The 24,617-nt window shown below is 39.5% G+C and overlaps 1 protein-coding gene across 1 annotated transcript in view; it reads left to right on the top strand.

Moving 5' to 3' along the window:
• Positions 1-24,617, top strand: part of ano2b (anoctamin 2b) — a 73,845-nt gene that overhangs the window by 32,153 nt on the left and 17,075 nt on the right. Inside the window, exons 16-21 of the mRNA XM_060903152.1 lie at positions 7,732-7,806; positions 7,992-8,193; positions 9,116-9,227; positions 9,706-9,763; positions 9,948-10,048; positions 16,219-16,367. Coding sequence (XP_060759135.1) covers positions 7,732-7,806; positions 7,992-8,193; positions 9,116-9,227; positions 9,706-9,763; positions 9,948-10,048; positions 16,219-16,367 — 697 coding nt within the window. The remainder of the gene's footprint in view (positions 1-7,731; positions 7,807-7,991; positions 8,194-9,115; positions 9,228-9,705; positions 9,764-9,947; positions 10,049-16,218; positions 16,368-24,617) is intronic.

Below are 24,617 nucleotides of genomic sequence, written 5' to 3'. Positions count from 1 at the left end.
TATTGTGGTCAACATATTCATTAGTAATTTGAGCTTCGATAAATTGTGGTAGACATATTCATTAGTAATTTGAGCTATAATATATTGCAGTAGACATATTCATTGGTAATTTGAGCTCCGATATATTGTGGTAGACATATTCATTAGTAATTTGAGCTTCGATAAATTGTGGTAGACATATTCATTAGTAATTTGAGCTATAATATATTGCGGTAGACATATTCATAGTAATTTGAGCCCCGATATATTGTGGTAGACATATTCATTAGTAATTTGAGCTCCAATATATTGCGTTCAACATATTCATTAGTAATTTGAGTTCTGATATATTGTGGTAGACATATTCATTAGTAATTTGAGCTCCAATATATTGTGGTAGACATATTTATGACACCCCCCCCCCCCCCCCCCCCACACACACACACAGACACACATTATTGGCCTCATCACACAATACATGACATTGACAGACAGATAAGCCCAGACATTGTTGACACATGCAGGGAGTGACCAGTACATGTCAGATATTTGCTGTAACTTCTTTATTGTAGCCTTAGGTCTCTTGGCAGCCTCACTGACAGGTTTTTGTCTTTTTCTTTTGTAAATATTGGATGGACATCCTGTTCTTGTTAATGTCACTGTGCTGCCCCATTTTCTCCACTTGTTGATGAATGCCTTCATGGTGTTCCATTGTGCATATGTTGTATAATGTTTTGGAAATTCCCCTCTCCTGCACGATACTTTTCAACAATGAGATACAGCACATGTTTTGTAAGCTCTTTGTGGTCCATGGCTTCAGCAGTCAGATGAAACCAAGATGTCAGGAAAATCCTACAGAAACACTTCTGTTGGTTGCTATATCACATTAAAGATGGTAAAAGATCTGGTATGATTAATCATAGTTTCTTTTTTTTGCATCACAAAAACCTGCAATTTTAACAGGGGTGTGTAGACTTTTTATTTCCACGGCAGCTGTTGAGGAACTTGTCAAAATAAAGTTTGAAATGCAGTCTGAAAGATTACTATTAAAACTAAACTGGACGAATACCAATAATCTGAATATCCAGCCCCATTTATTACTTCCTAGTGTTCATCAGTCGTTGGAACAGAAAAAGAAAATAGACAGTTTAGTAATACTGCTCAAACATCACTGTGTAATAGCATTGGATTAAGAATAAATATGCTTTGCACTCTTGCATGGGGACCATGTGGCACGTGTGTGTGTGTGTGTGTGTGTGTGTGTGTGTGTGTGTGTGTGTGTGTGTGTGTGTGCGTGAATGGGTGAGAAAATTCAGCATAACCAGGAGCAAAATTTGTAAGGTATTTAGCTCATAATGTCTTGTAATTAAATACAAAGGAAATGTGTGGTTCATGACTTGTTTTTATAAAGTATGCTTTTCCTAAAGTCTTCCTTACTGCTAAAAAAAAAAAGGAAAAAAGTCTACTTTAGTCTTGCAGTTTTCAGGAGTGTTATGTACATACTCTGGCCAGCAGAGAGAGCTGCGTTTCAACCTAGTGAATGTATGGAAGCTTGTGTATTTGTGTGTTTGTGTGTGAGAGACAGAAGGGAGGAAGAGAGAGGAAGTGCCGTCTGTGCAGGAGTGTCACAGCTCAACATGAGGCAGAACGGCCAATGCAGAGTAAACCACAGTCCCTGCATCATCATCATCATCATCATCATGGCAAACCTGTGACATTCAAGCCCCTTTACTTGAACACACATGGGGCTGTTCTGGTCTGGTGTTTTTAAAAGTCTTATCGCACAGTTATACCAACTCGCTTATAACTTTAATGAGACACAACCAGTAGTGACGTCTATAAATCAAATACAGGCGTTTCAGGAAGAAGGCAAACAAGCAAATGTGTTATTTGTTCCTCAAGAAAATGTACATTCAGAAAGGGCTTATTTGAGTAGAACCTGCCCCTCCTTGCTTGTGTGCTTTCATTTTTAAGGGATAAAATTAAGACTTTAACCATATGACTTTTTATTTGCTACTTTGCTTTATATTTATACTACTAAAGGAAGGCTGTCTGTCTCTGTCTGTTCACCTATGCAAATCGACACAACTGGATGCACATACTCCATACTTTGCACATGGATTAGTGACACCCCAGAGGGGCCCAAGACAACATTTTTGATTTTCCAAAACGTGGGATTCGTGCTAATCTAACACACTATTCATTTCCCATAGGCTCCATGCTCACGCTAACACACTGCGTGCAGCCTCGGCAGGGAATCTCCTCCCCGACTCACCTGAGAGTTTCGATTGTCACGGGCAATAACTACTAGTGTATACTAAAATGTGTAATGTCCTTATCCTTTTTGTTGTTCAGATTATTGTTTGTTCACTGTCTGAGGTGGAATTTTTTTCCACATGGCTGTGAAACCACGAATTAGCTATAAACTCTGATGGCTTATTCTTAAGAACAATATAGTGCATCTCAAAAAATTAGAATACCATGAAAAAGTTCCTTTTTTCATAATTTAATTCAAAAAGCTAAACTTTCATATATTCTATATTCATTACATGTAAAGTGAAATATTTAAAGCCTTTTTTGTTTTAATTTTGATGATTATGGCTTATAGCTCATGAAAATCAGAAATCCAGTATCTCAAATTATTAGAATATTCCCTAAAATCAATCAAAAAAAGGATTTACAATACAGAAATGTCCAACTTCTGAAAAGTATATTCATTTATACACTCAATACTTGGTTGGGGCTCCTTTACCATGAATTACTGTATCAGTGCGGTGTGGCATGGAGGTGATCAATCTGTGGCACTGCTGAGGTGTTATTGAAGCCCAGGTTTCTTTGATAGTGGCCTTCAGCGTATCTGTATTTTTGGGTCAGGTGTTTCTCATCTTCCTCTTGACAATACCCCATAGATTCTCTATGGGGTTCAGGTCAGGCAAGTTGGCTGGCCAATCAAACACAGTAATATCATGGTCAGCAAACCATTTGGTAGTAGTTTTGGCACTGTGGGTAGGTGCTAAGTCCTGCTGGAAAAGAAAATCAGCATCTCCAAAAAGCTCGTCAGCAGTTGGAAGCATGAAGTGCTCTAACATCTCCTGGTAGATGGCTGTGTTGACTTTGGACTTGATAAAATACAGTGGACCAACACCAGCAGATGACATGGCACCCCAAATCATCACAGGTTGTGGAAACGTCACACTGGGCTTTAAACACCTTGGATTCTGTGCCTCTCCACTCTTCCTCCAGACTCTAGAACCGTGATTTCCAAATTAAATGCAAAATGTACTTTCATCTGAAAAGAGGACTTTGGACCACTGAGCAACAGTCCATTTCTTTCTCTCCTTAGCCCAGATAAGACACTTCTGACATTGTCTCTGGCTCAGGAGTAGCTTGATATTAGGAATGCGAAAGTTGTATCCCCTTTCTTGAAGATGTCTGTTTGTGATGGGTCTTGATACACTGACACCAGCCTCAGTCCACTCCTTGTGAAGCTCTCCCAAGTTCTTGAATCAACTTTTCTTGACAATCCTCTCAAGACTGTGGCCATCCCTGTTGCTTGTGCACCTTTTCCAGCCACCCTTTTCAGCAATGACCTTTTGTGGCTTCCCCTCCTTGTGGAGGGCATCAGTGATCATCTTCTGGACAACAGTCAAGTCAGCAGTCTTCCCCATGATTGTGGTTGTGTGTACTGAACTAGACCGAGAGATACACTGTGTTCATACTGTTTTACTCAAACTCGAAATGAAATATTCAAATATTTTGAGATGGTTTTTTTTATGCTTTTGTAATGTATGCCATACTGATTAAAATTAAAATAGAAAAATGCTTGAAACATTTTAGTTTATGTGTAATGAGTCTATAATATATAACATTTTCACTTTCTTAAATAACTGATGGAAAATATTGAACTTTTTCACAATATTCTAATTTTTTGAGATGCACTAGTATATTATAATATATATATATATATATATATATATATATATATATATATATATATATATATATATATATATATATATATATATATATGACAGTTTGGGTTTCTACAGGTCCAGTGAGCTTTTGCCTTGGAGGTCTGATTTTAATGGAAGTATTTTAGCAGAAAGTCTGGGGCTTTTCTTCCTGGGTGTTATAGAATTAAATTTGCCATTAATCGTAAAAGGTCATCTACCACCTTGTACAAACCGTTTATTGGAGAGTGTATATTTTATGTTGTCTTGCACATGGAATTGTTGTATTTAGGTGATCCATGACATGGGTCATTCAGCCTGAGCTGTTTGAAGGAATTAGTGTGTGGGTGTGAAGAAGAGGGATTTATTCTCTCTGTAGTCAACACCCAAAAAGGTTTTTACTTCAACCCAGCACTGGAACTACTGCATGGGATTGTCAGAGGTTTGACCAGTGCATAGGGTTTACAACTATAATCTCTGACACAATGTTCCTGACTTCTGCTAAACTAAACTGCAGTTATGTGTATCGTACATATTATTGGTCCATTTGGTCCTCTCTCTCTCTCTCTGAATGTGTAACTGCACATTTATGCATCTTAGTAGTGACATATGGCCTCAGAGGAATTCTCCACACCAGTGAGTTTGTCATTAGCATCTCACTGGGTTTACTTGGCCCTGTTGGAATGGTCTGTTTAATGTGGACCATCTTAATGCAGTCACTGACACCAAAGCCACTCTTCACATGCAGCTTATTTGCAATGCCTTCCACATATACAGTACAATGAAGATCAACATTCTGTCAAAAGCAGAATTATCAGTGTTGAATGCCTCAGGGTTAGACACAATCCTCCTGAGAAGGGAACAGGGCCTTGTCCAAGTGATAATGTCCTGGACTTTGTATCTGTCTTGAATGCCATGTTACAGACCTGTACATAGACACAAGTTTGACTTGACTGTTTTGTGTGACACAGATAAGAATACAAAAGCACAATTGAGTAATAGACAAGCACTCATGCTCCACTTTAGATGAAACACATCGACAGATATTGCAGACTGGACTTTGCCAAGGGCTGACTCATACAGTAAACAGACAACCCCACTTTATTAGTAGGGACAAGCGAGGAGATTTGGGACAGGGAGACTTGGGACAGTTTGTATTCCCCAGAAATTAATGTCAACCAATCAGGTTTTAGAGATGTTGCCCCTTCAAGTAACCTATTTCCTTTAGAGAGAGTTTCACAGAATAACGTGCAAGGTAATAGCACACCGAGTCCGATCGAGCCGCACGTTTTTTAGAGCCACGAAGCTGGACACTGCAGTAAGGTCTGTGCAGTTCAATATTTTTGTCAACCAAAATTTGTATTTTCAACTTCGCCTCCACCTCCATTCTATGGTGTAATGCACACTGGTGAATTTGGGATTTGTTAGGAATTAAAGTACGTAGCCCTGAGTTACCATATATCATTTTATTTATTAAACTTAAATTCTGTGGAAAAAAACATTTAAGGATTTTTTTTTTTCAAAATGGTCAGATGGGGAGAGTTGGGACAGTTCATGTTATAGTTTTTTTTTCTTGTGGTTTACAAAGATAAAATGGTTTAAAATTTTTGTTAAAAATGTGGGCATGCACCTGCATGAGGATTAAACTTACTTCATTCCTTCTTGAGAATAGAACTGTTTTGTTTCGTCAGGTTTTGGGTGAACTGACATTTTTTCTATCACTGTACCAGCATTGTGTGTTCATACAGTTTATACTGTAAGTTACAAGTTTTGATAATAAATAAAAATTAAACATGTAGGCCTAGGGATTTTATTTTTATTCCATGTCTCCCCACTATGTCCCAAGTCTCTCAACATAAGGTCCCATGTTTCCCCTCAACGTCTCATGTCTCCCTGCAGAAAATAATGACACAAAAAGTGAAGCCTGAAGGCCAGTCTATGTGACAAGCTGAGAAGCTAATATTGTGGTAAGAGGGTAGAGTAAATACTCTCTAATGCAATATGAATGTGACGCTACCTGCAAAGAATTTCACACAATCTATAAAAGCTGAAAACTTGTCCCAAGTCTCCCTGTTCTCCCCTACTGACAGTGATTTGTAATCATACATAAAAAAGGGGGAAGCATACTGTACTTTTTTCAGCATGTTTAGCATCTGTCCTCCTGAAACAGATTAAAGCTATGGATACCTGGAGGTAGAAAGGACGAACATGTTACAGTAGAAAATCTAGGCTGCTGATATAAAGGACGAACATGTTACAGTAGAAAATCTAGGCTGCTGATATAAAGGACGAACATGTTACAGTAGAAAATCTAGGCTGCTGATATTTTATGAGAGACAAAACACGGATTTAAGTCTTCCATCAGCAAGTGATGAATGCTTGTCATGCAAACAAAATGTCATTGAATGAAATGTAACATGTAAAATGTATTTTGTTTTTTATTGTGTGTTCTATGTAATGTTAGTAAAAGGAAAAGTGAATAAGAAGCATAGAGCATTCTGTGTTTCCCTCTGTCTTTCCTACAATTATTTTTCTTATGGTATTTTCCTAAGTTTATATTCATACATTCATAATCATTGTATATTCATAGTGTATCTGGAGATCATCTCCATCTGGCCTTTATCTGAAGGCAAAACGTTTTTCTTCAGCTCAGTTTTGGTCAGTGAAACTCCAAAGTTTGTTTCTTGCGCATGCACTGTGGCTGCTAGTCCAGAGCATCTCAAATCCTGGAATGCTTCCTAACAATTAATGCTCTTGCTGCCGAAAGAGAGAGGCCAAGCTTATCTACCTCATCTTCCTCCCCAAAGAGTGTGAACTATGTTTTGTCACTGAGAGCATGGGTGTGCTGAGAATCAGCATGTTCAGCAGGGGCTACATGTGACTCCCTGTGGTTTGTCATAAATGGCTGTATTGCATGAACGACATTCATTATTTTCCAAAACTCAAAACTTGTGGTATTCTCAGAGTATCCCTCAAATGCAGCAATCAATCTCTGGTTGCTTTGGGTGTCCCAGGGCTCAGACAGTATGGTTTAGTCACGGTGAGTGCTTCTGTGTGCTAGGTGGTGCTGTTGCTCCCTTAATGAGCCTAATTAGAGCTGGGAGAGGCTACCAGACCAAGCTACGAGATCCTCTCCCTGCCAAATTGGATAAATGATAACCATTAAATAGTCTATACAAAACAATGTTGGTATTTTATTTATTTTTATAGCAGTGGTATGATGAAATGGGGAGATTCAATGGTGCATGCTTTCAACTAAGTTTTGTATTGCACTATATTGGGTTTTTTGTGGCTTTTTGTCATGACTCCAGCCAGGAAACTTAAGTATATGCATTGATTAAATGCCAGAGACTCTCCCCATTTGTTTACTTTGCTTCTTTTGTCATCATTAGCTTCCCATGATGCATGAGATTGCAGGACTTTGTTGGCTGTTTTTCTTTGTTCGATTGCTTTGATTTAGCTGTCCAGGTTATATGAAGGATAGTCCCGTAGCAATGGAAGCATTTCAAGTGCCTCAGAGTGTTTTTCTTGGTGAATTAGAAGATATGAACCTTTGGAGACACTTGGGATATGTTTTCTACAGTGAAGAGTTGAGGCTGTAAGGCCTCGGAGTTATAGTCTTACTGTAATATTGTAGTACGTTAATGCAGACACTGTAAATGTTACATGAATTCGGATAAACCGTGAAGAGAAGGAACAGTACACCCACAACACAGACATATATAAACATTTACTTAATCTTTCAATTCCCTTCTCTCTCTCTCTCTCTCTCTCTCTCTCTCTCTCTGTCTCTCTCTCGCAGCCTGGAGATGAGAAACTTACATGGAAGGATAGGTTGCCTGGGTATTTCATTAATGTCTCCTCCATTCTACTAATGGTAAGTAGTGTTACTTGAGAAACACCTTTGTTAAATTCAGTTAATAAACTGTATAATTTCTTTGTAACTAAGATTTAAACTCCTCTCACAGTGTCTTTCTAATCTTTGTCTTTCGGGTGTTTTTTTATTCTTTTGTGTCTTGTCCTGCTGTCTTTTGATTTATTCTCCCTCCTCTTGCACTCTAGTTTGGTGTAACTTTTGCTGCTGTGTTTGCGGTGATTATGTACCGCATCACCGTCTCTGCCACACTGGCTATGAGTCCTGACCCCCAGATCAAAGCCAGTGTGCGAGTGACCGTCACAGCCACAGCTGTCATCATCAACCTAGTGGTCATCCTCATCCTGGATGAGATCTACGGCTCTGTAGCTGTCTGGCTCACAGAGTTGGGTGAGATTTATTGCACACATACAATAAATCTTATTGTCAGTCCATAAGATACACTACTGGGATGTTTATAGGAAGTTGAAGTATCATCTTCTTAATTAGGATGCCTTCTGATTTTAAGTTCTTCATGAATATGAATATTTAACAGTTATTCCATGAAATTGAGTCATATATGAGCTGATAGCCGACGAGGCGCATAGCACTGGGTTGGCTATAAGCCATGTACAACGAGATTCAGTGGAATAACTGTTTTATTCTATCCACTTTCACTGGATTTTGAGAAACAGAGCATTTTTATTTTTTGCAAATCTGATAAATAAAAACTTTATACAAAACATCCGACAAAATTATTTCAGCCTAAAATGTAAACAAACCAACGAAATGACAGGAGCAATTTGCGAAAAATGCTATAATAATAATAATAATTCTTGAAAAATAAAAAAAGATATGTTCTTAACATCAAATACTTTTATTCCGTATTTTGTGGCTTTTTTGTATTTTTTGGGGTTTTGTTTCCGAGTAGAGTTTTTATTTATTTCATCCTCAGTTGGTTCAGCAACACGCTCCGCCATTTTGTCTTGCTCTACTCACGGTATATGAGCTAATAGCCTAGTAGTAGAGTAGCCAATCAGAGCACACGATTGCTCATATCCAGTGAATGTGGATAGAATAAAAAATAATGCCCTTTCCTCTTAAGTATGATCCCTCTTTCTCTTCTCTGTGCATCTCACTAATGTTTTAATTACATTCTTGTCTTCCATGTAATTTCGGAGTGCTGGAATTATGAGTTCATTCTGTATTGACTGCCAATATCACTGTAGTTCACATAGTTATCTCTACTGTTGATAAAAATGTAGCTGAGAGACTTGATATATGTAATCCCAAACATAACTTCTAAAAATTACAGTTTCTGATTTGTCTGCAGAGATTCCAAAGACAGAGAGTGGCTTTGAGGAGCGACTGATTCTGAAGGCCTTCCTCCTAAAGTTTATGAATGCTTATGCCCCCATTTTCTACGTTGCCTTCTTCAAAGGAAGGCAAGTAGACATGTCCATCCGAAAGTCCGAGCTGTTGTTTGTGCCTTGTTGCTGTTTAAGATAATAATACAGTAAAAGGTCATGCTGGTATGGGGTGATGGCTGTAATGCAGAAGCTTGAAATGAAGACCAAGCAAGGATTCTCCATTCTTATATGCCTATGCACATGTCGTTAGATCCCTCCCATGTCCTCTAATGAAAGATTAGGTAGGTTTATTAGATAGATTAAGGAAGACAAGCAAAAGACAAGAGAAAGCTATAAGAGAAGTAGACCCTTTTCTGGATGAGGCTTTGGTTGGAAAAAATTCAACCTAAACCAGTATTGTCGAAGCTGTTCTCATCAGATTATGAAACCCAAAGTTCTAACTATCTAACTAAAATGCAAACGTGTCTTATTTTATCAGGATGTTGGGAAAGGAATCCATGGTTCTCTAAGCATCCATATTTTGTTTAACTTTTTTTCCCCTCCCTACTAACAGGTTTGCAGGCCGGCCTGGGGAATATGTTTATGTTTTCAACCAGTTTCGAATGGAAGAGGTAAATTTAGATATGTGTGTGTAGCATAGCGTATGATTACGTATACCTGTCACTCTGTTGTCACTGTTATAACTGTCGTTAATACAGCATTTATCACAATTATTTTGCAAGGACATAGCTGCTCATTCTCAATCTCTCTCTCTCTCTCTCTCTCTCTCTCTCTCTCTCTCTCTCTCTCTCTCAGTGTGCCCCTGGTGGTTGTCTTATTGAGCTATGTATTCAGCTCAGCATCATCATGCTGGGAAAACAGCTAATTCAGAACAATATCTTTGAGATTGGCATCCCGTAAGTGCACAATCTTTTTTCCCAGCTGCATCTACAGTACCTCTGTAAAACATGCTCAGTCATGCCTTTACTCTCTATAACCTGAAATAGACTATATCTTTTGCTTCGATAAAGACTTTGCTAAATCACATATGTGGCATACTATCAAAGATTCCTAGGACTTTTTTTTTCTCTTTTTTTCCAGCACAGAAAACCTCCTTATCGCAGTCTCTGGGATCTCATTCCCTTTTTGTTTCTTAAGCTTTACTCTCTGTCTCGCTTTCATTTCCTTAGTCTCTCTCTTTCTCACACACACACACACGCACACACACACACATTCCAGTAGCACTTTGCAGGTTTTCACAGGCATTCAAACTAATATACTCATTAGGTACAACAAATGGGACATTATCATTTTCTCTACAGGCATTGTATGCTTTGAGCTTCAACTGAACTAGATTCGTCTTTTTATAGATTACTCTATACATGGTGGTGTAGTGGTTAGCACTGTCACCTCACAGCAAGAAGGTTCTTGGTTCGAGCCCAGTGGCCTTTCTGTCTAGAGTGTACGTGTTCTCCCCGTGTCTGCATGGGTTTCCTCCGGGTGCTCTGGTTTCCCCCACAGTCCAAAGACATGCAGGTTAGGTTAGCATGGGGTGGCCATGGCCTGAGGTTGGGCTGAAGTGCCCTTGAGCAAGGCACCTAACCCCCAACTGCTCCCTGGGCACTGTAGCATAGCTACCCACTGCTCTGGGTATGTACGTGTGCTCATTGTTCACTCGTGTGTGCATGTGTGTGTTCACTGCTTCAGATGGGTTAAATACAGAGGAGGAATTTCATTGTGTGCTTAAATCTGTGCTTGGGTGTACGTGTGATAAATAAAGGCTTCTTGTTGTACTCATAGATTTTATTACTTAAATGAATATTTTTCATATTTTTTTATTAATTATTGTTTTATGTGATGCTTCATAGACATAACACTCGCCACATGCCTGACTAGTTTTTCTGATAAAGGATTCAGAATACTTGGATAGGAAGGATAATAAACTAGGACACAATTTCCCCAAAGCAAAAAATGGACCTGTAGTCATGCATTCCCATTTACTGAAAATCCCTCTTTAGCCTATTTTTCCCCTCATCGTCCTCAGTTTTGCTCCTTCGTTCCTGAGAATAGTGTTGACACTCCACTGGAAAGATATAGGTATATATCTGACTATTCACTCTGTTGTGGTATCCTGTCTGCATTTGTTTTCTTGAACCAGTGTGTTTGACCTGCTTCAAGGTGTTTGTATTGTCTATGTCTCTACCATGTTTTCCACTTATTTTAATTAATGTGACATGCTAGCTTTCAGGCCAGTCCAACTCTTGCTCTTTTTTGGGTTTATGGTAAATGCTAGTGCCTCTTGGGTTTTATTTTCCCATGGCTCAGCTTACATCTGTTTCGGCGTGTAGGTACAATACGGCTGTTTATGGTAACGGGCTCACTTCATGCACCTACAGCAGTGGATACATCAATCATTCATTTGCACTGATGTTGCTACATGCCTTTTCTTTGTGTGTTTATCTGTTGGTGTGTGAGGAGAGAGCGTTACCACAGTATACATGAATCATAGAAAAAACACAACATAAACACAACTGCAGGCTGTGAACTATGTATATACGGTACATGACCGGTTTGAAACTGTTGGCTCCCCCCCCCCCCCCCCCCCAAGTTTCTATTTAACACTGGGAGAACATGTGTGAAGCGGTCTGAAAAGAGTCACAAGAGATTAATTTTGAAATATTGAAAAAATTATGAAAAATCTTTTTTTTTTTTTGCCAAAATTTCTGCCAAGAGGCGGCACGGTGGTGTAGTGGTTAGCGCTGTTGCCTCACAGCAAGAAGGTCCAGGTTCGAGCCCCATGGCCGGCGAGGTCCTTTCTGTGCGGAGTTTGCATGTTCTCCCTGTGTCCACGTGGGTTTCCTCCGGGTGCTCCGGTTTCCCCCACAGTCCAAAGACATGCAGGTTAGGTTAACTGGTGACTCTAAATTGACCGTAGGTGTGAATGTGAGTGTGAATGGTTGTCTGTGTCTATGTGTCAGCCCTGTGATGACCTGGCGACTTGTCCAGGGTGTACCCCGCCTTTCGCCCATAGTCAGCTGGGATAGGCTCCAGCTTGCCTGCGACCCTGTAGAACAGGATAAAGCAGCTAGAAATAATGAGATGAGAATGAGATTTCTGCCAAGAAAACATGAATAAAAAAATTTTTAGGTGATTTTTGCCTTAGTGTCTGCCTGCAAAGATCACATCAAGTAAAGAGCCAGTTTAATAACCACAGGGGTTAACTGAGTGAGTCTGAAACTAAAACCTGCTGGCCAAGTTTGATTTTCTCATAATTTTATCATGCTTTTGGATAGATACATACCTTACATTTCACCCATAGTCAGCTGGGATAGGCTCCAGCTTGCCTGCGACCCTGTAGAAGGATAAAGCGGCTAGAGATAATGAGATGAGAATGAGACATACCTTACATTAACTGCATTTAGTAGACACTCTTATCCGGAGCGACATGCAACATACCCAGAGCAGCCTAGGGAGTGGTTGGGGTTAGATGCCTTGCTCAAGGGCATTTCAGCCATTCCTGCTGGTCCAGGGAATCGAACTGGCAACCTTTAGGTCCCAAAGCTGCTTCTTTTCCCCATGCAAGACTAAAACAGAATTAGTTTAGTTTGTCAAAATGTCTGCAAGGCTTCTGTGCCATATCAACATCCAAACAGACTTTTAAAATAACGTAGTAAATGTCAAACTTTGACTATGTGAAGGGTTTTATAGGCCACTACACAAATACATCCAGCATTGTTTATACTGTTTATAATGAGTGATTTATAATCACACTATCTGGTGTCACCCAGATGAGGATGGGTTTCCTTTTAGGTCTGGCTCCTCTCAAGGTTTTTTCCTCATGTCGTCTCCTTTTTTTCTTGCCACCGTCGCCTCTGGCTTGCTCATTAGGGATAAATTTTATAAATTCATACATGTAAAATGTATATCTGGAATTTATATATTTCTGTAAAACTGCTTGTGACAATATCCATAGTTAAAAGTGCTATACGAGTCAAATTGAATTGAATTCTTTATTGAACTAGAAGCACTTGGTCTCATGGTTGAAGTAATTTCATAATATAATGCATCAGAGCCGTCCTAAGACCCTGCTCCACTTTCTCGTTTAGTGTCCACATTTCTCCATTTGTTGCTATTTAAACATTTCCATCCTTCTATTAATGTAGTTTGTTCAAGAATGCGAATGACAAGAGTGAAGTCCTTGGAAAGACCTGGGAGAAGAAAATGAGGGTGACTTTAAACTGATTCTCTTGTTCTACTCTATAAATACCCAACTTCGTTACTGGAGAAAGGACAGGGCTGAAGTGCCTGGTGCAAATGCTCTGTGATGGAGGCCAGAGGGGACAGGAGGACTCAATATCCCACAATTCCCTCTACACACAGACCTGACCTACATTGTAGTTCTGATCTCCCTATAGATTACTCTACTCCCCGTCCTACCATATTTTATTATATAGACAGGAGTGTTTTACTGGGAAATACGCCACTCGTATTTTTCATACGAACTCCATTCTGGACATAGTGTAACATATTTTTCAATATCCTCACTCGTGAGGGAATCGATGAATTGTTTTGATAAATTTGGGTACTTTTTGTTTGTGAATGTGTCTATATAATAAAAAGAAAATCACCCGTTGGCCTGACGATATTAAGTTTATCTTCTCATGTTGAAAACTCGTATTTTTCATACAAGATGCATCCCGGATCTGAGTGACATATTTTCCAATATCTTCACTCCAGTGACATCACTCCCAGTGTTTTCCCGCTGACTTGATGTACTTTGTCAAAATGGCGAACTGGTTTAAAATTAAATTTCTTTTGATTAACTTGCGCATTTTTTGTGTGTGGATGTGTCTATATAATAAAACGGATATTACATGGTCATGCAAAGACATGAAGTTTTTCTTCTCATATTGAAAAATATTTCACTCATTCACTTCACTCACTCGTGATATATCCATTCACCACTCAAAGATAAACTTTATATCTTCATGCCACCACATAATATCCTCTATATAGGATACAAATTGTATATGAGTGTGTCCTCTAATATTTAGAACCTGTGTCCATTAGAGAGCAGGTTGTTGCATTCAAGGCTGTGTGTGTGCGTGTGTGCGCGTGCGTGTGCGCATATGCTTTTCTGTCCTAAATGCAGCTCAACAGCTGATAAATGGGAGCTTTAGCATGCCAGGAGGAAGGTACTTCTGATACAGAGGCATTAAAAAGTAATGTTCTGGAAAAGGGCTGTATTTTGAGGATATAAATAATGCATCAACTGCATTTAACGGATTTTATTGGAGACATTAATAGGTAGAGATATGTACCACATGGCCCATTTCATTGTCTATATTTGGCTTTTGGAGAAAGCAAAAGACACACAAACACTTTCTTTCTTTTTTTTTTTTACCGTACCCTTATTCTCTCTCCATGACAACTTGCCAAATATTAGGGATGGCTTTCTACACACAGACCAAGGTTAATGCAGGTTTGAAAGGACCAAATTAATTTAATGAATGTTATCTGAACACCAAAATTATTGTAACTGTAAACAGCATAAACCCAGTTTCTTAAGAAAAAGAGAGAAGCAGCATAGTTCATTAGGGTCTTCCATTAAGTCCCATGATCCCAGTCCCAGTGCATAGTGTTAAACAGATGTCCTTTCTGAGATAGATAGATAGATAGATAGATAGATAGATAGATAGATAGATAGATAGATAGATAGATAGATAGATAGATAGATAGATAGATAGATAGATAGATAGATAGATAGATAAACCAACAAAAAATGGTGTGGCTCCTATTCATATACCATATATATTTTTATATCCATTTAGAACACATTATCTGTTCAACCCAAGTAAGGTATTGGTATTTGGTTACGTCTCAAATCGAAGTACATTCAAGCCAAACAAACAAGCAAACAAACAAACAAGCAAACAAACCTTAATCTGTCTTAAACAATCATTTAATGTAGGGTAATATGTAACAAATTCATATCAGATTAGGGTTTGGTTTTTTTTGTAAATTACTGCATATAAATGTAAATTCTCATTCTGTTGCACCTTTAATTAATTGTTTTCAAATGTACTGGACAAGTTGTCTGCCTATGCTGAACACGATCATCTGGAATTGTCAGTTGTGAAACAGGAAAATAAACAACAGTTGAAAGTCATGTGAAAGTTTTTGGTTTTAAGTCAGCTGGCTTGTTTTTCCCCCTTTCTTTCATTTATTTAAGCACCATCTGGAAAACCTTCCTTAGTAATCCTTGAATTAAAAATGGATATGGAATTATTGGAGTCTTTCAAACTTCCTTTTTTGACATTCTTAAATAAGTAAAAAATTGTTCTATGTATGCATGGGAACTTTTTTTATGAGTAGACTGACATGACATAGCATGCCTTTAATCTCAGCATGAGTTCTGGAACATTATTGGGTTGAAATTGGTCCCATTTACTCAGGCTGTTTAACTTTTACTACAGAGTAAAGTTTATGAGTGAAAAGTGAGAGCTCTGCAAACATGCAGAGTGGCACATGTCCATGTCATTCATCTGGAGCCACCAGTCACAATACTTTATAGCCTAAAAGTCGGTATATATCTTTCTTTTATTCCCTTTGGACATAATGTGTACAATTGTGCACACGAAGTGCCATAGCATGAAGTTCCATAGCATTTTTCCTTGTGTCCGAAGGGGTTATTAAAGGTAATATACTTAATGTTAGTTTGCTCTAACATGGTACTGCTGCATCAGCCTTTTTAGTGTTTGCCTGCAGCTGAGAAACAGACTTGGAACGCACAGCCTTCATTCATTTTAGAAAGATGAGGAAAAATTAAACCATGTTTTTTAAATTTATTTTAGTACTATGCGTTTGTACTTTTGGTGTTTTGGTGTCCAATTGATCAAGAATGTTTTGCACCTTTATTATTGCATATTGTATTTCTGGTTTGTTGAAATAGACACTAAAAGACAACGGGATTAAAAAAAAAAGATTTTAACAACATGTTGACTCCAATAGAGTGTATACTTAAGATGCCACTTTCATATATTATTAATTAATATGTGCTTTTTGTTCTTCCTGTTCCTGTCTGCAGGAAGCTGAAGAAGCTGTTTCGCTCCCTGAAGGAAAAGAAACGAGCTCCTGAAGTGCATGTGGAAAAGACAGGCCGTACTCTGCGTCAGTGGCACCTGGACAGTGATCTAGAGCCATTTGTTGGCCTCACACCCGAATACATGGAGATGAGTGAGTGACTGTCTCTCAGCATCGAAGTGTCAGGTCCTATAGGAATGCACATGTTTATCACTTTAAACCTCTTTGGTGTCCTGGGTTGTTATTTAATAATGGTCCTCTTTGATTGTAGTGTTTGATGCACTGGGGTTTGTTTGCATGCTAGGTTAGTGCATGCACGTTCCGCATTCATCTTTTGGTCATGTTAACAAAACAGTGTTTTCATTAGTGAGTGCATTGTGTATAAATTCTTGATTGAATCATTACTAATTGCCATTGGACATGGACATGTGTGTTCAGCAATAGGAATATTTTATACAATCATCATTATATAGCTAAACAACTTAATAGTTGAGGTGCAGTGGAAATTTTTTAAGCAACACTAAGTTGATGATGGGATTTTTAACAATTAATTTTTTTCTATTAGGTGAAATAAATGTGGAGATTTATACCAAATTAAGCATCTTATAAGAGGCTACACTCTAGCTTAGCAGTTGATATAGGTATTGTACATGCCTATAAAAGCGTAAAAGCGTTTATAGTTATCGCTACAGTAGACCGAATAAAACAGAGACTTACCCATAAGGTTATTAAATAAGCTAGGAATTGTGAATTCTGTTGATTTTTTTTTTTATTTACAACCCCAAATCAGAAAACCTTGGGATGGTATGTTGACATTAAAATTAAAACTGAAAACAATGATTTATTAAGAATCATTGACCTGTATTGCACTCAAAACAATACATAGAGGATATTATACAGTGGTATGAAGATATGAAGTTTATCTTTAAGTGGTGAACATATTTCGTGACTGAGTCAAGCGAATGAGTGAAATATTTTTCAACACGAGAAGATAGAGAAAGCTTCATATCTTTGTGCCACTGTGTAATATTATTTTTATTATATAGACACATCCACAAACAATATGCAAGTTAATCAAAATAATTTTAATTTTGAACTGGGTCACCATTTTGACAACACGTGTCTAGTCAGTGTGAAAACACTGGGAGTGATATCATTGGAGTGAAGAAGAAGAAGAAGAAGAAGAAGAAGCCTTTATTTGTCACATGTACACTCAAGCACAGTGAAATTCATCCTCTGCATTTAACCCATCTGAAGCAGTGAACACACACATGCTCACACACACCAGTGAGCAATGAGCACACACACACATGCCCAGAGCAGTGGGCAGCTATACTACAGCGCCCGGGGAGCAGTTGGGGATTAGGTGCCTTGCTCAAGGGAAGTTCAGCCCAAGGCCACCCCTATGTTAACCTACCCGCATGTCTATGAACTATCGGAAAATATGTCACTCAGCTACGTGATGTATTTCATATGAAAAATACGAGTTTTTCAACACGAAAACATAAACTTCATATCCTCAAGCCAACATGTGATTTTCTTTTTATTATGTTCACAATAATGTTCACAAGCAAAAAGTACACAAATTTATCAAAACAATTCATCGATTTCCTCACGAATGAAGATATTGGAAAATATGAAAGAATTGTGTCTATTTTTAATGCAGTGTCACCTGAGGGACTGACGATCACAAGCATCCAATGTTGTTTTTTGGCCTTGTCCCTTACGTACAGAGACTTCTCTGGATTCTCTGAATCTTTTAATGATATAATGTACCATAGATGATCTCATCTCATCTCATTATCTCTAGCCGCTTTATCCTGTTCTACAGGGTCGCAGGCAAGCTGGAGCCTATCCCAGCTGACTACGGGCGAAAGGCGGGGTACACCCTGGACAAGTCGCCAGGTCATCACAGGGCTGACACATAGACACAGACAACCATTCACACTCACATTCACACCTACGGTCAAATTAGAGTCACCAGTTAACCTAACCTGCATGTCTTTGGACTGTGGGGGAAACCGGAGCACCCGGAGGAAACCCACGCGGACACGGGGAGAACATGCAAACTCCGCACAGAAAGGCCCTCGCCGGCCCCGGGGCTCGAACCCAGACCTTCTTGCTGTGAGGCGACAGCGCTAACCACTACACCACCGTGCCGCCCACCATAGATGATGTGATCCTCAAATTCTTTGCAATTTTACATTGAGGAACATTATTCTTAAATTGTTGCACTGTTTGCCCACACAGTCTTTTAACAGAGCGGTGAACCCCTCCCCATCTTTACTTCTGAGAGACTCTGCCCCTCAGGATGCTCTTTTTATACCCAATCATGTTACTGACCTGTTGTCAATGAATCAGTTTTTTTGTTTGTTTCTTTGTTTGTTTGTTTCTTTGTTTGCTTGCTTAACATTCACAACTTTTCCAGTCTTTTTTTGCCCACTTTTTGAAACGTATTGCTGGCGTCAAATTCAAAATGAGCTTATATTTTTTCCAAAAACAATAAAATTTCTCCGTTTCAACATATGATATGTTGTCTTTGTACTGTTTTCAATGAAATATAGGGTTTCCATGATTTGCAAATCATATCCGTCTGTTTTTATTTACATTTTACACAGCATCCCACAAAGGTTATGTTCCATGTGTGTGTGGGTGACAGAAGAGCAGTCTTATGTTCTGTCACAAATTATAGGCTGAAATTTTTCCTCACTGTAGATTGTTGGTTATGTGGAATCACGCATCTGGAATCATCATCGAGTTACCCTATGCAAATTCTCACAAATTTGAGTTGCTTTTGTAAGCAAATGTATACAACCCCAATTCCAAAAAAGGTGGGACGTTGTGTAAACTGTCAATAAAAACAGAATGTGATAATTTGCAAATCATAGAAACCCTATATTTCATTGAAAATATTACAAAGACAACATATCATATGTTGAAACGGAGAAATTTTATTGTTTTTTGAAAAAATATATGCTCATTTTGAATTTGATGTCAGCAACACATTTCAGAAAAGTTGGGGCAGGGGCAACAAAAGACTGAAAAAGTTATGTAATGAAAAAAAAACCCTAATTTGGTTAATTGGCAACAGGTCAGTAACATGATTGGGTATAAAAAGAGCATCCCAAAGAAGTGGAGTCTCTCAGAATTAAAGATGGGGAGGGGTTCACTGCTCTGTGAAAGACTGCATGGGCAAACAGTGGAACAATTTAAAGTGCCATTCCACCATTGGATGTATTTTTTTGGCATAAAATACAATATATTTTATGACAACATGACTAGACAGAGAAATCTTTTAGCTTCAAAATGATATATCAAACATAATTTTTTGACAACGACAAGTATATTAATTTTGCGACCAAAGTCACCTACCCTTTTAATTTCTGCGCGGTAGTGAAACGTGATGTCATCGGCAGGTTCCCCTTCTTGTGTACCACGTCACGTGTGACGTGGCACAGATTATCAGCAATGGCGGATAGAACGCGATTGTCAGCTTCGGAAAAGAAGCGAAGGAAAATAGCAAGTGATGCCCAAAGGAGACGGTCGATGGTGAATATCGGCACAGCAATCGACAAGTGGAAATCGCGTTCTATCCGCCATTGCTGATAATCTGTGCCACGTCACACGTGACGTGGTACACAAGAAGGGGAACTTGCCGATGACATCACGTTTCACTACTGCGCGGAAATTAAAAGGGTAGGTGACTTTGGTCGCAAAATTAATATACTTGTCGTTGTCAAAAAATTATGTTTGAGATATCATTTTGAAGCTAAAAGATTTCTCTGTCTAGTCATGTTGTCATAAAATATATTGTATTTTATGCCAAAGAATACATCCAATGGTAGAATGGCACTTTAAGAATAACATTCCTCAATATAAAATTGCAAAGAATTTGGGGATCACATCATCTATGGTACATAATATCATTAAAAGATTCAGAGAATCTGGAGAAATGTCTGTATGCAAGAGACAAGGCCAAAATCTTACATTGGATGTCTGTGCTCTTCAGGTCTTCAGGCGACACTGCATTAAAAGCAGACACGTGTCTGTAGTGGAAATCACTGTATGGGCTCAGGAATACTTCAGAAAACCATAATCTGTGAAAATAGTTCATTGCTGTGTCCACACATGCAAGTTTAAACCAGATATAAACAATATCCAGAAACACCGCCACCTTCTCTGGGCCTGAACTCTTTTACAATAGACTGAGGCGAAGTGGAAAACTGTCCTGTGGTCTGACGAATTCTTCTTCTTCTTCTTCTTTTGGCTGCTCCTGATTAGGGGTCGCCACAACGGATCTTTCGTCTCCATTGCTCCCTGTCTTCCGCATCCTTCTCTATCACACCTGCCACTTTCATGTCCTCTCTCACCACATCCATGTATCTCCTCTTTGGCCTTCCTCGTTTTCGTGTGCCTGGCAGCTCCATCCTCAACATTCTCCTTCTAACATGCTCTGCATCTCTTCTCAGGATGTGCCCACACCATCTCAGTCTCATCTCTCTTAGCTTCATTCCCAAGCTCTCCACATGTGCTGTCCCTCTGATGTGCTCGTTCCTTATCATGTCCAACCTCGTCACTCCCATCGCAAACCTTAACATCTTCAACTCCGTCACCTCCAACTTTGCCTCCTGTCTCTTCGTTAAGGGTACGGTCTCCAATCCATACATCACAGCTGGTCTCACTACTGTCTTATACATCTTACCTTTCACTTTTGCTGGGACTTTCCTATCACAAATGACTCCTGAAATCCTTCTCCAACTGCTCCACCCTGCTTGCACTCTCTTTCTCACCTCATTATCGCAGCCCCCATTTTCCTGCACAGTTGACCCCAGGTACTTGAATTCACCAACTTTCTTTACATCTACTCCTTGCATCTTCACTACACTCTCATCCCCGTTCTCACTGATGCACATGTATTCTGTTTTGCTACTGCTTACCTTCATTCCTCTTCGTTCCAATGCATCCCTCCATCTCTCCAAACCCAACTCAACCTCCTTTCTACTTTTGCCACATATCACAATATCATCTGCAAACATCATGTTCCATGGTGACTCTTGCCTCACTTCGTCCGTCAAGCTATCCATCACTATGGCAAATAAAAAAGGACTCAAAGCAGATCCTTGATGAAGTCCCACCTTCACCTTGAACCATTCAGTCGTTCCAACTGTACACGTCACTGATGTTTCACTGCTTTCATATATGTCTTGCACCACTCTAATATATGTCTCACTCACTCCACACTTTCTCATACAATACCATAACTCATCTCTCGTATGCCTTCTCCAGGTCTACAAACACACAATGTAGCTTTCTCTGGTTTTCTCTGTACTTCTCCATTAACATTCTTAAAGCAAAAATTGTGTCTGACGTGCTCTTCCTTGGCATAAACCCGTACTGCTGTTCACAGATTGCTACCTCTCTTCTTAACAGGGCTTTGAACCAGAATTTTTTTCCTATTGGTTCGTTCCGAACAGAAACGGAATTTTAACGTTTCCGGTTTTGGGTTCCACCATTAAATAGACGTTCCCGAACCAGTTAGAACAAAAAAATTTCGTTCCCGGAACGGTTAATTACGTTCCCTGTCAGCTGTTTAACAAATGGCTATAAAATTATGTCTCTGTCTCATCCGGCTTAAGCCAAATGTAGGCTAATTCTATTACAACCTTCATTAAATAAGACAAGAAATAATTCAAAACAATTATTATTTCAAATGTTGCCGATTTGGATTCTCAGTATGTCTTCCCATCTACACAAACAGAAAAAGTGCCAAAAATGAAAGAGAATTCGTTTAGTGTGTTACCAAAGGCTAGTCAGGCCCTATAGCGGGCTACCGCATGACGTCACCGCGCCGCGAGATTTTGTTAGGCGCCATATTGGAAGACCAAGTACACATCTATGCAAGTACATACATACATAAAACAAACTACACCTGAAATGTAGCCAGGGCCGGTTCTGCCCTAATCTGGACCCGGGTGCAACATCGCGCAACCCTCCCCCCCAAAAAAAAAACACCAGTCTAAATCAGGACAACCATCACATAACTATAACTATAAACATTTTATATCAACTATTTTAACTAAATGGGCTATAATAAATAAGCCTGCAGGCATTTGTGTCCAGACATTTTGTTCTGCTACCAACGAACTAACTCGTCAGGTCTCGGCTCTCGAGCCCGCGATGATTCCCGTGGGAAGGACAACAATTGATACATTTTTACAAACAGCCAATAGGGAGGTTGCATCGTTCAGGCTCTTCTTTGCTTAGACGCTCAGTAATTCACTTATTATCACATGGAGACGTGATAGTAGTCCACCTTCCCGCTCTCTCCATTCAGTCAGCAAACGTCAAACAGGAAGTGAACCCCAGCGGGTCATAGAAACTTGCGCAGGAGAAGAATGGCTTTTTTATTTGTAGGCTACGGAAACTTTGAGGAACGAAATAAAAACCGGTATTAACCAGTTACCATTATTTTTAATAAGCGTTTCTGTTCCGGAACATAAAAAATAATAAAGTTTCTGGTTTCGTTTCTGTTCCATGTGAAATAGAAAAAGTTCCCGGTTTTCGTTTTCGTTCCTTGAACCGGTTCAAAGCCCTGCTTCTTAATCTCGCCTCCAATACCCTTTCCCATAACTTCATGGTGTGGCTCATCAATTTTATCCCTCTGTAATTACTGCAGCTCTGTACATCTTCCTTATTCTTGTATATTGGGATTAGTACACTCTTTCTCCGTTCATTTGGCATTTTCTCATTCTCAGGATCTCATTAAACAATCTCGTTAGGAACTCCACAGCCGTCTCACCCAAACATCTCCAAGCCTCAATCGGGATACCATCTGGTTCGGCTGCTTTCCCAATCTTCATTCTTTTTATGGCTGCCCTCACCTCATCCTTACTAACCAACTCTGCTTCCTGATTTGCTGTCTCCAATGAATCTGACCTTTTCTGTCTTGGATTCTCCTCATTTAATAAATCCTCAAAGTACTCTTTCCACCTTCTTAATACGCTCTCTTTGTTTGTCAGCACATTTACATTTACATCTTTCATCACTCTTACCTGCTGTACATCCCTCGCTTCCCTGTTTCTCTGCCTAGCTAGTCTGTACAGGTCTTTCTCTCCTTCTTTGGTTTCCAGTTTTTCATACAACTCCTGGTATGCATCTGCTTTCGCCTTCACTACTGTTCTTTTTGCCTTCTGTCTCGTCTCTCTGTATAACCGCCTGCCTTCTTCATCTCTCTGATCGTCCATGTCACCACCATGTCTCCTTGTCTTCCATTCCTCCTTCCCGATGACCACCCTAGCACCTTCCTTGCTGCCTCTCTTACTAGTATTGCAGTAGTATCCCAATTTTCTGGCAGACTTCCATTACCATTCAATGCTCGTCTCATTTCTTCCCTAAACTCCTTCTGATGTTCAACCTCATTTAGTTTCTACCACTTAATCTTCAGCTCCACTATTTCATGCTTCCTCTTTTTCACTTTCAAGCTCATCCTGCACACGACCACTCGATGTTGTCTAGCTACACTCTCCTCTGCCATCACTTTACAGTCTCCAATCTCCTTCAGGTTACCCCTTCTGCAGAGTATATAGTCCACCTGTGTAGATCTTCCTCCACTCTTAAACGTCACCCTGTGCTGCTCTTTCTTCTCAAAGTATGTATTGCCAAATTCATCCTCTTTGAAAAATCAACCACCATGTGCCCTTCCGCATTTCTCTCTCTTACAGTACATCATATCTGCCCATCACGTCCTCATCTCCTCTGTTTCCTTCACCAGCATGTCCATTGACATCTGCTCCTATCAGTACGCACTCCTCCCTCGGTATACTTTCTACCACTTCGTCCATCTTTTCCCAGAAAAACTCTTTCTCTTCATTCTCACATCCAACCTGTGGGGCATACATGCACACAACATTGATTACCACTCCTTGAATCTCCAACTTCATGCCTATCACTCTGACACCCTCTTCACATCAATCACACTGTTGACCAACTCTCCCCTCAAAACAATGCCAACACCATTTCTCTTTCCATCGACTCCATAATAAAACAACTTGCATCCACCTCCAATGTTCTTGGCCTTGCTTCCTTTCCATCTCGTCTCCTGCACATGTCCAAATGTCCAACTTCCTTCTTTCCATCATACTTGCTAATTCTCTCGCTCTGCCAATCAATGTTCCCACATTCAGTGTTCCTACCCTCAATTCTAAGCTCCTTCCCTTCCATCTTTCACACTCTCTCCTAACACGCCTATCCCCACTCGTTCTCGTACTCCATTTTGGTGCAACAGTAGCATACTTTCCACCGGCACCCTGTTGACCAGCAGTACCGGAGGCGGTCATTGTTAATCCAGGCCCCGACCGATCCGGTATGGTATTTCTCTTTTCAATCCACATGTTAGATTTGGCA

The sequence above is a fragment of the Neoarius graeffei genome, chromosome 21 (genome assembly GCF_027579695.1).
Source record: "Neoarius graeffei isolate fNeoGra1 chromosome 21, fNeoGra1.pri, whole genome shotgun sequence".
NCBI classification, from domain to species: Eukaryota; Metazoa; Chordata; class Actinopteri; order Siluriformes; family Ariidae; genus Neoarius; species Neoarius graeffei.
The sequence above is the reverse complement of the archived record's forward strand: the minus strand, read 5'-3'. Positions and strand labels throughout refer to the sequence as shown.